Raw genomic sequence first — 14,174 nt, forward strand, 5'->3', positions numbered from 1 at the left:
TTCCCCCAGCTATGAGAATTACATTCAGTTGAAAAACAGCCCAATTCTCCTACCCACTCGAGCAGAATGGGAAATCTCAACATAACTGGTGGAAAGTTTACTACTAAAGGATAAAGCAGAAACAAGAGGAGAATTGACAGTCATCAAGGGGTCAGTTGCAACCGAGATGCTGACTCCCTTCCATCTCAAAAAAATTGAGTGAGCTTACTCAGGGCTTGCTTCCAGCCACCCAAGCGTATTCACTCGACATCAAAGAACATAAAAGAATGACTTCAGGAGAAGCATTAGCCATCACTGCTTAGTCTTCAGCATACTGATCCTCATAGGTACAGTGGTGTCTCCAGAAAGGAGTCACACAGAGCTGACCGGCCAAGCTCTGCCACACCAGTCGTACCACATCAACATAAATAGCATGAACCATCAATTCTGGACTTGACCCTTGCCACCAGTAAGCGTTCTGGTGGCGTGCAAGGGTGGAGGAGAAGAGGTGTAAAGTTAGCCTTGCCCTAGAAGAGAAAGGAGAAAAAAAAGAAGAAAAAGAAAAAAAAAAAAAAAAAAAAGATGAGAGAAATGCCAAGGGACTGGAGGGTGCTTGTCCCTCCAACTGTCTGTTCTGAAGACACATATGTCAAGAAACCTGATGTGACAAAGGCCCATAACTTTTGTCTATCTCATTCTCAATAGACAGATTTTTGTTTATGCGTTCAGAAACAAATCAAATCCCAAAATACAAGTAAGAGATCAAGAAGACTTGTGCCACAGCTCCTTAATCCACATTCAAAGCCTTGGGATTAAGTCACAAGGAAAGCACCTGACTTCCCACCTTAAATCTCCAAAATTATACCTAATGGGATGTGTTCTTCTGGCTGAGAATTTCTCACTTTCCCTAATAATGAAAAATAAGGAGCACTAAAAATCCACACCAACATCTGCTTGAAGCATTGCTTGTTTTATTGGATCAACATTTAAACAAAGGCTTTTTGTTAACCTGAAGAGTGGAGATTTTCCTCTGCTCAAAAAGGCATTAAGAATTGAGGGGAAGAAAAAAAAAAAAAAAAAAAAAAGAAGAGACAGTAAGACTGAACTGATTTTGATTAGTCCTTTCTCCAGAACTTTAATGATCAGGCTTTGCAGCTGGACACCGAGATAAGCTTCCTAAGTAGCTATATCATTTTTTTACAAAGCGAAGGTTAGGGACCCTCATCTCCATTTTCAATTCCTGTTTAGACTCCCTTTTTCCAAAGCAAACACAAAAATATAAGGTCTGTGAATTTCAGCTCCTCCAAAGCAATAAACACTTGTGTGCATATGGGTAAGAGCAATACACAGGGAGCGCTCAGAGTAGGTGGATGCATTACCCGAGATTTACTTTTTAAGTACTTAAATCCAGACCAGGACACATAAACTGTTACACTTGGTAGGGGGAAAAAAAAAAAAAAAGGAAAAAAAGAGGATTTTCAAGAGGTCAAATGTTGTCTTGGTGCAGAAGCGCCAAGGTGTCGGTGGCCAGCCACCAACTGAGCAGGCTAATGCTTTTAACTCTGGTTCTACTCTTCCAGCTAAGACCAGTGTGATACCTTCAGAGCACCACATGCTACACAGAGGTCTCCTAAAACCAGGAAGCTGACCAGGCCTGGCAAAAGCATCTTCTCTGCGTAGGATTAATACTTTTAGGATTGTACCCAGATGAAGCAAGCATGGTTTACATCTTTGTACACTCCTTCCCTCCTCCCCCCACAACGCACTTCACATTTGTCCAAGTCACCTTTTACCCTTCTATGTGTACTTTGGTCTGCTAAAACCATACGTTCAGAACAGTTACTCTTTTTTGACTAGAGTAAGGTAATCTACAGTCAGGGTTTCCACAAACTGTCAGTTCTCAGGAGACCATCTCAAAACGTAGCAGCACAGCATGGGTCAGCAAAAAAGTAAGGCTGCAGACAGAAAGCTGGCAAAGGCTGGCTTTTTTCCTGCCTGTATACCATATGCTGCTGCATGACTGGGTTTGTGGTCAACAGAAACCATTGTACGTCTACCTTTCGTAAAAACCGGCCATCAAAAATTATCTTGATTCTATGCTTTTGGTTATTCATTATGCTGCAGTTCCCTAGTAAAGGCTCTTCCAGATGAAACACAAAACAGAGGAGTCAGACTACAGCACCGATTTGCTGATAAGAGGTATTACTGCATGGTTACTCATGCAACCGAAACTGATGAGTAAAGGGAAGAGGGGATTTACCACCAGTTCTAAAAAACCTAAAAGCAACTTCAATTTAATTAGAAAACATTGGATTCTGCTAACCAGGATCACCTAACCTTTCTGGAAATACAAGCAAACTAGTGCTACAGCGGGACAACTGATCAGACCTTGGAAATGCTCCATCTATTCTTGAAAGAAACCTTCAGTCTAACCCCTTTCAGAAAGGCACATTACCCTCTGACTTTGAGCCAACTAGACAAGAACACGTCATCCAACTTGACTAATACACATGTTTCCAATTTACAGAAAGACTCTTGATTTCAGAATTGAAATAAGACGCCAGTACAGTAGAGGAAGTTCTAAAACAATCTCTCTAATCCAAGTTTTTTGGCAGTTTAGGCTCCATCATGGTTCTCCAGCCAAGAAATACTTCCAAAGACGACACTAGCTGTTATGTGTAGGGAAACGGCCTCACAGAGCCAGAAAGTACCTGACAGAATTAATTCCTTGCTGAACCTTTGCCTACAGGTTCAAACACACATGCCTTGGATTAGAGTCTGCAAGCCAAGAAGCGAGAAGCATCGTTGGGCTTACACAGCGCCTTTCACTGCTGGATCCCCCCTCAACACACATAGAGGAGTAGAAACAACACAAAAGCACCCGTAGATGCGTGACAGGAAACTCCTGGGTGAGAGCACTAAAGAGATCATCTCAAAACCAAGGACTAGAGCACACCCCTGTTCTTATCAACGCTTCCTTTAGTGTGGTTCTGCATCTTAATTGGTGTGATTCAATCACCCAGTCTTTTTTCCAAAGCACATACTGTTGCCATTACACCTACTGTCTGGGCATTTGCAGTTCTGACTCTCACAGAAAAAGCACAAGAGTGGTGCAAGGAATGAGTTTCAAAGATGCTGGAGAATTTTACTTTATTCCCGTGTGTTTACACAGATTCAAGTCAACATTGCCATTTTCCAACAATTAAGAAAAAGCAGAAACTCAAGTCAAGGTGATCTGCAGCTTCACTTTTACAGCCTCTTTTCTTCTTCTTCACTGTTTACAGTACACTTCTCAGCACACAGTGAGACTTAAGAGCTACAATAAAGTGTTGTAGGCACCTTTTCTGACAGTACCAGAGACACCCTGTCTCAAGCAGATATCCCATTACCTGCTGTTGTGCTGTATTAAAAAGCTATTCAGCTTTTCTACTTCTTTCCAGCATGTAACCTCCACACTACCTCAAGGCTCTTAACCAACTCTACCCTGAGAAACAAAGTGAAGTCAACGCCATGCGACTAAGTCAGTCACAAGTAGAAGTACTTACATTACTAAATAGATTAAATTAGTGACAGCAGCAGTCTCAGGACCATCTTACTGGTCTGATTAACTGAATTGGAAAGTAAGCGGACAGTCCTGGTAAGACCATCATCATTTGTTCAGCAGCAAAAGGCATGGAGACCAGAACGGGCTTTAGCGTGATGCTGCCAGAAGGAACACGAGCTTTGCTCCATTTTTACATTCCCTTCACTCCAGAGTTTGTGACTCACTACACAATGAAAAGGCTTTGCAGAGCACTGCAGTATGACTCAGATGAGAATACAGCCAGAACAAAACTGTTCATATCAAGATATCTTCAACCCCAATGATTCATGGGAGGATTAGGGAAAGAACTGGTCTGATAAGAGCCTCGATAGGGATGACTCTATGGAGCAAGTCCTGCAAGGAGCGCATGAAGGCAGCTCTGACAGGACTCACCAGCAGGCCAAGCTCCCTTGAGAAGAAGGATCACAACCCCAGCTCGTTCTACACTGAAGTTCACCTCCATTCCCCCAGAAGAAGGAACAACTAGTTGTACTGCTGTCCATAGCTTGTCATGATGGAAGCACAACATCTGAAGGACATATGTATACACGCACATTTTTAAACAATCTAGTCCAGAGGGAAGGGATCTGTTCTGCTCCTCCACACTCGAACACACTGTCCTAACCCAATGCAACAAGATACGCCGTGGGAGAAGATAAGAAGTAATACCAAGAGAGAGCGTTTCAGAGCCTGACTCAGGTGAAGAAGGTACACAGCCAAAACCTGCAGCTGCATTGATCTCAGCCCTTGGCAACAACACTGCCATAAGTATTTCTCATGCTCTCAGACAAAAGGAGGAAGCCCCTGTAGGTTGGTACACAATGGACGCAGCCGCCTTGAGAGAGGCCGGTGCACAGCGGGTGTCCCTGCTGCTCTGACGAAAGGGACTGCATGGGACAGAAGAGCATAATTCGCCATTCGATACAAGTCCTTCCAGATATTCTCCATCATCCAGGGTCCCAGAAGATACAACAAAGACCTAGACTTCAAAGGCCGGCAGTATGTGCTTATCTACGAGCTACACGTGCTTCAGAGAGGTTTCAGGGGACAATAGCGTGTCTGCTGCTTCAGTGGAACAGCAGCTTGCGCATTACAGTAATCCTTGCCAGGTAGAGGTGGAAAGCCTGTTAAATCAGCAGCCTCCTCACCTGCAGGAGCACGTGGCACTGCAACAAGTGACACGGCAACATTCAAATCCAAGCCACTGTATTTCCCTTCTGGTTGAAGCGGGATGTTCAGTTGATGCACAAGTTAAAAGGCTATCATCAAAACATGAGTACAAGAAAAAAGGTAGGCCTTTACTAAGAGGTTACTGAAGGAAACAGTTTTATAAGGAAAGCAATGTATTTCCCTTGGTCGTGGGCTGGGAAATCTTTTCTAGAGAAGCTGTGAAGAATCAGAAAGGGTACATTGCTTCCTTCCTCATAACAAATCAGAACGAGATTGGACACCAAGCCTTGCTCTACAACTATTTATTACAACAGTCCACAACAGTCCAGCTACCTGATGATGTGAAGTCATGGAAACTTAAAAGGTATTTTCAGTTTAGTAGAGGTAATCCTTCCTTACTCCAGCAAGGGACACTCTGCCCTCTCCCATCCCCACAATCTCCCAGTTAGCATCCCCCACCGACCTCTCTTCAGCCACTGGAGAGCTCAAATGCAGTGTGCAGTTTAACAGTTTGTACTTAAGAATAGGGGTATCAAACACCAATGGAATAGAAAACAAAAATACACACAAGTGGTGCAAGTGAGACCTACAAAGAAAAGAAAAAAAATGCTGAATTTGAATTAAAAAAATGGACTTTCTTATTTTCAGGACGTATACTATCTTGCCTGCTAAACGCGAAAGGTTCCCAAAGAAAAGGGGAGACTATGCCAGCACAGGCTGCAAACAGAGCAAGAGATGCAAATTCATAACAAAGCTAGCAGGGAAAAAAAAAAAAAAAGAAAAGAAAAAAAAAAAAAGAAGAGAGAATTCAAACCTTCAGAACAATTTAAAGCATGAGAGAGCATTCAGCATTACAGTTCCCACTCCTGGATTAAGTTTCCCCGTTTCACTGCATTAGAATTAATCTACGTGGCTACAAACTCCGGAGCCAACTCGCAGAACCACAGCAGCTTCGTTATGTAAGGGACGACACCGATAACACGGGCTGCGTTACCAGAGCCTGCTTCCCATCCCTGGCCGACGCCAAAACCAGTGACGCTGCTGCTGCTGAGTGATTTTCACTCTCTTGCCGACAGACGCTTCAGTAATCCAGACATTCGAGTTTGGATTTGATAAGACTTTTTTTTTTTTTTTTTTTGCAAGCTGATGTTAAGACTTAAAAGGCCATCACTGCTGTGCAAGAAGTCCTTAATATCATCAAGGGAGGGGAGGCAGCTACACAGGAGGAGAACAGCAGAAACCTTTAAGTCGGAATATGATTACTGTAGAAAAATTATCTGACAAATGAACGCAACCCCAGACTGTTGCGAGGAATGATTTTAAGCAATTTAAGTGAAAAAGAGTACATCTGCTGTCTATTCAAAGGTCAACGAGTGCTTGTTTCGTGATAACACACTCCCAAGAACATCCTTCCATGAACTCTTCTGATCTTCAGCATCTCATATTCCTTGTTTTCAAGGCAGCTACCCTCTGAGGTCACGGAAATACAGTTGAGCTGCTGTGCAGCGTTACAGCTGTGTGTGGCCATCTTGAACCCTGCTAGGGCAAGGGAACTAAAACAAATTAACAAATTGAAGCCCCAAACACAAAAGTTAAGTCAAAAGTCTGTTTTGTTTACTAGCTTAAAAATGATTCTTTGTATCCATCCGTTGCTCTTTCAGTACATCTCTCGCATTTTGCTCTCCCTTCAGCCCACAGACCTGTTCATCTGTTCAAAACAAAAAGCCAAAACATACTGCTTTCTAAAGTATTTCTAATACCTTTTACTTCTAGGATAAAGGAGAGCCATTTATAGATGCCCCAGCCTTTCTGCCTGCGTGCATGAGAGCTGGCCGCATATATAGGACACTGCAAGTATGTTCAGAAAAGCAAAATGGTGTTTTCAAACCCAGAGACCGTGGCAAAACGAGGCAGCAGAGTCACTGCAGCTCTGCTCCAAGATGACAGCAGAGAACACAGATGTTAGAGCACACAGATTCACTCCACAATCATTTTAATTACATGCCGAGCCAACCAAGCACAGGATACAGGCTAAGCAGCATTTAAAAAAAAAAAAAAAAAAAAAAAGAAAAAGAAAAAGCGGCACACAAGTATTCCACGAGCATCTTCCTGTGCACTCGATGCTAACGCCGCTCTCATGCATTAAGTCATCTGTTTTCCAGCAGGCAGTTGGTGGCTTTTGGAAAGGCACTGCCGGCCTCTCCGTGGGTCAGGGTGATGATGGCATGGAGGGATGGCTGATGGTGGCGGTGCTGGAGGTGGCACGGGGATGGCTGGAGGTGGCAGTGCAGTGCAGTTACCACCAGTGATGAGGGGTTATGGTCCGGCCAGGGGCACCAAGCCAGGCTGGTGTCTTCAGCGGGTGCCCACTTGCGGCAGCCGTGGACCTGGTGAGGGCAGCTGGGAACCACCGCACCTTCTCCCTGGAAGAACTTGCCCTTCCAGCGAGCTGGAAGCAGCTCGGGGCTCCTGCCCACCCCGCCAGGGGGTGACGGCCTCCGCCTGCCCCGATCCAGCAGGGAGGCAGCCCCCACCTGTCCCTGCTGGGGCGGACACAGACCACACGGAGCCGGGGACGCCATGGCCCCCACAGGCTCCCACCCCAGGACCCCCAGCCGGGGATAGGACCCCCCCCTCCACATCCCCCGGGCGGGCCGAGCCCCTTGCCCCGCGCAGCCCGCGGGTGTCCAGCCACCCCCCGCCCGCCCTGCAAGGGGTCCCTATGCGGGACACAGCCCCCCCCCCCCCCCCCCACACACCCCGAGCCCCCTGCGGGGACCCACCTGCTGGTACTCGGCGTCGTGCGGTCGGAAGTCGGCGGCGGTGAGCTCCCAGCGCAGGCTGAGGTGCGGCAGGCGGTGCAGCAGGCTCACCCACCAGGGCGGCGAGTAGCTGACGCCCGCCATGCCCGCCGGAGCCTCTCACCTCACCTCACCCCGACCCGCCGGCCATGGAGCTGCTCGCTCGGCTGCCTCCTTCCTTCACCCGCGGCCCCGCATGGCCGGCATCCCCCCGCCGCCGCCTCCTCCTCCGCCTCCTCCCCCTCCTCTTCCTCCTCCCTCCCTCCCGCCGCGCCGCTCGCTCCCTCTTTGTTCGCCGAGAGGCTCCGCCGCCTCCGCGCCCGGCGCCGCCCGCCCGCTCCCATTGGCGCCGCCGCCGCCCGCCCCGCCCCGCCCGCCCCGGCCCCTCAGGGCTCCCCCGGGCCCTCGCCTCAGGCGGCCGCCGGGCCCGGCCGGAGCGGGGCGCCGTCCGTCCTTCCCGCAGCCCCAGCGCGGGGGGGTCGCCCGCCCTTCAGCAGCACCTCAGACCCGGGCGGTAACATGGCGCCTTGATGCGTTGCCGCGGGTTGCAGAGGGTGAGCGTCCCACAGCCGGCATCAGCGGGCGTCCCCTTAGAATCACAGAATGGGGTTGGAAGGGACCTTTCAGATCATCGGGTCCAACCATCAACCCAACACTGACAAAAAACACCGCTAACCCATGTCCCTCAGCACCACGTCTGCCCGGCTTTTAAATCCCTCCAGGAACGGTGACTCCACCACTGCCCTGGGCAGCCTCTTCCAAGGGTTGACAACCCTTTCAGGGGAGAATTTTTTGCCAACATCCATCCTGAACCTCCCCTGGCGCAACTTGAGGCCGTTTCCTCTTGTCCCATGGTCTGGTCCTTGGGAGAAGAGACCGACCCCCCCTGGCTACCCCCTCCTTTCAGGGAGTTGTAGAGAGCGAGAAGGTCTCCCCTCAGCCTCCTTTTCTCCAGGCTGAACACCCCCAGCTCCCTCAGCCGCTCCTCACAAGACTTGTGCTCCAGACCCCTCACCAGCTCCGTTGCCCTTCTCTGGACCCGCTCCAGCCCCTCAATGCCTTTCTTGTCTTAAGGCGCCTAAAACTGGACACAGCACTCAAGGTGGGGCCTCACCAGTGCCCGGGACAGGGGGGACCATCACTGCCCCAGTCCTGCTGGCCACACTGTTCCTGAGACAGCCCAGGATGCCAACAGCATCCTTCTTGGCCACCTGGGCACGCTGCTGGCTGTCGATCAACACCCTCAGGTTGTTTTCTGCCAGGCAGCCTTTCCCTCCAAAATAACCCCAAAAGACACCCATCTGCCCAGCACTTCACTTCCCCGGGCACCGCTGAGGAAAGCGCGATTCCCAGGCCCTGCAACCAACGTGGCAACCGCCCTGACAGAGGAACGTGCCTCCTGCAACACCCTTGTTCCCCGGCACAGGCTCCCTCTTCACTTCCCCGTCCCTCTTTGGCTTTTCCAAAAAGCAGGGGGAAATTTCTAAGGGTTACCGAAGTGCCTGAAGATGCCGATGGGCCCCCTGCGTGATTTTCCAGCGTGCCCAGTCCTCACCCGTTTCACAGAGACGTGAAGCGCTCTGGTTTAGCTTCCACCCTTCTCTCCGCAGGCAAAGGTTTGGCCTCCTCCAGACCCTGACCCCAAGCCAATTACAACGCTTCGTTAATTTCAATGGGCTTGGAACTGTCAGTTTGTTTTGATGACTGCCTAAACCAGAGCCGTGAATTAAACACCTCGGTGCTTAAGCAAGGACAGCATCTCCCCCCCTAAGAGAGCGGAGCTGTGCATAAGGTAACAGCGTGTGGGGGGCTCCCAACTTCCCTGAGGATTATACTCTGACCGGCAGGAAAGGCCTCTCATTTCTTCCTAAAGAGAACATAACCAAACTACTTTTAGTCTGAAAGGTAAAAAATGCAAGCGTACCCTCCTGGGGAAGGGGGGGGGGAACACGTGTCAGAAACCGGCGAGTACATGAATACTCTGGATAACATTAGGATAATGTAAAATAGAAAAGATAACACCAGTAAGCAGCAGCAATCCCAAATATACTCACTTCATTACTAACATTGTACTGTTCCTATTACAACTGAAATGTATAAAAATATTTCCTGTTTTCTGCTAAAAGGAATAGATCAAATAATTTAATTCTTGCTCTATGTAGTATGGTCCAGCATTAATGTTCCCAAACTTGCCCAGTCTATTCATACCGTCTCCTCGTCCTTTGCCCTCTCCGTATGGTCACAGGGACACACGTCTCCCGCCCAGCCCTGCAGCCGCACACTCACCCACCGCCCATCGGACAAGCTGAAAGCAACGCCTTTGAAATACCACTCAACACAAAACTCGGAGCTGGAAGGGGAAAAAGGACCATCCTGCCTTCTAACAGACTTCAAGCAAAGATCTCACAGGTCTTACAGGCTCAAGAAACTCTCATCTAATTAGCGCTGTTTAGAATTAGAAACCATTATGACTCATGAAAACGTAAAAAACGTTGGGAGTGCTGTGTATCCCATTGGAAAAAATAAAAAAGGGTAATACCAACTGCTTCTTTCTCCTAAATGGTGTCAGGTCAGTAGATATTATAGAGACATCTCTCTGGCAAGTATGATTTTATTGCTTTTCCCAAACGCAGCTAGGACTTTATGCTGTCCTCACTGATGCATTTTATAAACGAGGAGAGCAAAAATGCTAAAATGGGCTATTTAACACGTTAGGACCAAATAAACATGTTTCTGCTGATGTTCTGAAATATAACATCAACTTTAATAGCTTCTGACTAGGACAGGATTTTCATAGGAGTATTATCAACGTAGCTAAAAAGAAATCTTATCGTTCACAAATAGCATTAAGACACACGTCAGGGAGTTCACAGCCACGCAGTACGTGCGCGGGTACAAGATATACAAGGGTACGAGATATAAGACCTCAACTCCCTCCCGCCTTCTCCAAGAAAAGTTCTTATTTTTCTGCAGGAGGACAGTTGAACAACAATTTTGTTCAAGCCAATTTTAGAATCATAGAATCATAGAATGGCTAGAGTTGGAAAGGACCTTAAAGATCATCTAGTTCCAACCCCCCTGCCATGGGCAGGGACACCTCTCACTAGAGCAGGTTGCTTAAAGCCCCATCCAGCCTGGCCTTGAACACTTCCAGGGATGGGGCAGCCACAGCTTCCCTGGGCAACCTGTTCCAGTGCCTCACCACCCTCACTGTAAAGAATTTCTTCCTTATATCTAATCTAAATCTCTTCTCTTCCAATTTAAAACCATTGCCCCTTGTCCTGTCACCACTCTTCCTGACAAAGAGTCCCTCTTCAGCTCTTCTGTAGGCTCCCTTCAGGTATTGATAGGCTGTTATAAGGTCTCCCCGGAGCCTTCTCTTCTCCAGGCTGAACAACCCCAGCTCTCTCAGTCTGTCTTCATAGGAGAGGTGCTCCATCCCTCTGATCATCCTCGTGGCCCTCCGCTGGACCCGTTCCAACAGGTCCATGTCCTTTCTGTGTTGAGGACTCCAGAGCTGGACACAGTACTCCAGGAGGGGTCTCACGAGCGCAGAGTAGAGGGGCAGAATCACCTCGCGAGACCTGCTGGCCACACTTCTCCTGATGCAGCCCAGGACACGGTTGGCTCTCTGGGCTGCCAGTGCACACTGCCTGCTCATGTTGAGCTTCTCATCCATAAGCACTCCCAAGTCCTTCTCCTCAGGGCTGCTCTCCAGCCATTCTCCACCCAACTTGTATTTGTGCCTGGGGTTGCCACGTCCCAGGTGCAGGACCCTGCACTTGGCTTGGTTGAACCTCATGCAATTTGCACGAGCCCATCTCTCCAGCCTGTCTAGGTCCCTCTGGATGGCATCCCTTCCCTCCAGCGTGTCAACTGCGCCACCGAGCTTGGTGTCATCAGCAAACTTGCTGAGGGTGCACTCTATCCCACTGTCCATGTCACCGACAAAGATGTTAAACAGTACTGGTCCCAGTACCGACCCCTGCGGAACACCACTCGTTACTGGCCGCCACCTGGACATTGAGCCATTGATTGTAACCCTTTGGATGCGGCCATCCAGCCAGTTCCCTATCCACCGAGTGGTCCATCCATCGAATCCATGAGTTTCCATTTTGTTTTCTTCCTTTCCCCCCCCCTCCATCTCTTTTCCACAGTGCCAGCAAGGATGAGGAAGGAATTATTTTAAAGCCCAGCGATCCAACATATTTCACCTCCGGTTCAAACAACCCAAAGACAAGGAGCGGAGAGACCTCACTGGGGGCAAGACGTCTCTGTGTGCAAGCCCCTTATGCCGCAGAGTTTATGCAATTCAGCGCTAAAACGCTCCGGGCTGGAATCTGTCCTGCAGATGTTACTGGATAGAGAGAAAAACCCCACCAGGCTGCGAGTCCAAGTACCTTTGTCAGCAAAATGATGGACACGGAATGGAAGCAGATGCAGCCAGCACACTCCGCGCCGTGATCTCGTTTGACGGCGTTGATGTGAATTCAAACCGAACAAAACGTTTTGGAACAAGCAACAGAAAAAGCTGGATGCTGTTAAACGGGGGTGCCGGCTGCGGAGCGTCAGCGCGGCGGTTTGAGACGCCGTGCGGGGGACGGGGGGTGAGCGGGAAGAAGGGAGCGGGCTCAGCAGCGCTGGTGTGCAAGCCTCTCTCACGGCCATTTGCTGCGGGGACAGGTGGATTAAATTATAGTAGAATGAGGATTTGGGATTACAGAGAAACAGAGGTATCAACAGTTTTAATTTCTCCCTCACAATTGTATATAATGATGTGGGAAAATATGAAAATGGAGAGTAAAATGAATTGAGCAAACTGGGAATAGGAGACAAACCGCAGGATCTAGCACTAACCGCACTTTCCATGAACAGAGCACTTTGGCCTGTTGTACCACGTCAGGAAGCAGCATTTGCATTTCTTAGATGTCTAGCATCTCTCATTTGATCCCATTCGGGTAATTCTTGATTACAGAATCACAGAATGCTTAGAGCTGGAAGGGACCTTAAAGATCATCGAGTTCCAACCCCCCTGCCCTGGGCAGGGACACCTCCACTAGAGCAGGTTGCTCAAAGCCCCATCCAGCCTGGCCTTAAACACTTCCAGGGATGGGGCATCCACAACTTCCCTGGGCAACCTGTTCCAGTGCTTCACCACCCTCACAGGACAGAATTTCCTCCTAATATCTAATCTAAATCTCTCCTCTTCCAATTTAAAACCATTACCCCTTGTCCTGTCACTACATTTCCTGACAAAGAGTCCCTCTCCGGCTCTCCTGTAGGCTCCCTTCAGATATCGGAAGGCTGCTACGAGGTCTCCCTGGAGCCTTCTCCTCTCCAGGCTGAACAGCCCCAGCTCTCTCAGCCTGTCTTCATAGGGGAGGTGCTCCATCCCTCTGATCATCTTTGTGGCCCTCCGCTGGACCCATTCCAACAGGTCCATGTCCTTCCTGTGTTGATGACTCCCAACATGACAATAAGACAGTTATCAAGGCTCTCCTGTTTAGATCACAGCAGCTTCACCACAAAAATAGGTACCCTCTGTTTTGCCAGAGCAAAAAGAACAGACAAGCCACTGCTGTGGCATCCCAGGAATATAAACTAACAGTAAATCATCCTTGCGTGGAAAGCAGTTCTGCAATCAACCAAAGCAAACTGCAAATGTCAGCTTGTTATCTAGTAATCCTGCTGAAACGTAACCCTCAGAGCTGTATTAGCGTTGGCTAACTCGCTTTGACAGTGGCTTTGCTAAAGAATCACTGGATAAAACAGGCAAATGAGAGATGTTCCAAATGAAAGGCAACAGAGGCGAAAAGACTGGTTTAAACCTCCAGAATAAGGCAACCAGTGCTGTCCCCGTCCCCTCGAGACCATCAGGCAGTCTGAGAAAGCACTCCTAGAAATGTACTGGTTTTCGCTCTTCACAAGCTTCTCTCTGACTCCAGACATCCCTACTGCTGACGTGGTACTTGCAATGAGAACACCTTTCAGAACAGCAGTCCCATACCCCTGGCTCTTTCCATTCACCATGAGATGAAGTAATTCAGCTTTTAATACACTGTGAAGCAAGGAGTCTTCCCCTGACTGTCAGACCTAATATGTGTTATGAAAGGTTTTAGCCAACAATACAGATTAAAAAGGGGGAAAAAAAAAAAAAAGAAAAGAAAAGAAAAGAAAAAAAGGCAAGTTTGAACTCCAAGTGCCAGCAGATGGATGAGTTACCCTCTTGAGACCAGGCACTAAATTATGGGCAGGCAGAGGGAGGTCAGCGAGACAACTGTGTCTCAGCACTCAGCTGCCACCGACACGCAATACCTCGGCCCTGCTCACCTCTGCCGCCCCATAAGCTCTGCCCGTACATCCAGCCCTGCCTCCTTCCCCCTGTGCCTCTATAAAAAAATCACCCTTCCTCTCCTCCCAGGGCTTCCTCTGTATTTTTCCCGCTGAAAATCAAAGGAAATAACAAAGCCAGGGCTGCTCTCCAGCCTCCCCCAGATTTCACTGCCCTCTCCACGACAGCTCAGTCCCCGGCCTCCGCTCTTCCCAGCAAAGCCACATTGCCAGGCTCTTCCCAGTTGATTTCTCCTCCGGGCTTGAAGGATTTCCCCTGAGTGGAGGCAGCTGCAGACAGGAATGTATCT

General features: G+C 48.8%; 1 protein-coding gene across 1 annotated transcript in view; it reads right to left on the bottom strand.

Annotated features, from left to right (window-relative positions):
- The window catches only part of TTYH3 (tweety family member 3), a 73,702-nt gene extending 65,859 nt beyond the window's left edge, over positions 1-7,843 (bottom strand). The window contains exon 1 of the mRNA XM_074158446.1: positions 7,516-7,843. Within this exon, the coding sequence (XP_074014547.1) occupies positions 7,516-7,638 (123 nt within the window). The 5' untranslated portion in view covers positions 7,639-7,843. The remainder of the gene's footprint in view (positions 1-7,515) is intronic.
- Between the last annotated feature and the right edge of the window lie 6,331 nt (positions 7,844-14,174).

Source organism: Numenius arquata, chromosome 14 (assembly GCF_964106895.1).
Source record: "Numenius arquata chromosome 14, bNumArq3.hap1.1, whole genome shotgun sequence".
NCBI classification, from domain to species: domain Eukaryota; kingdom Metazoa; phylum Chordata; class Aves; order Charadriiformes; family Scolopacidae; genus Numenius; species Numenius arquata.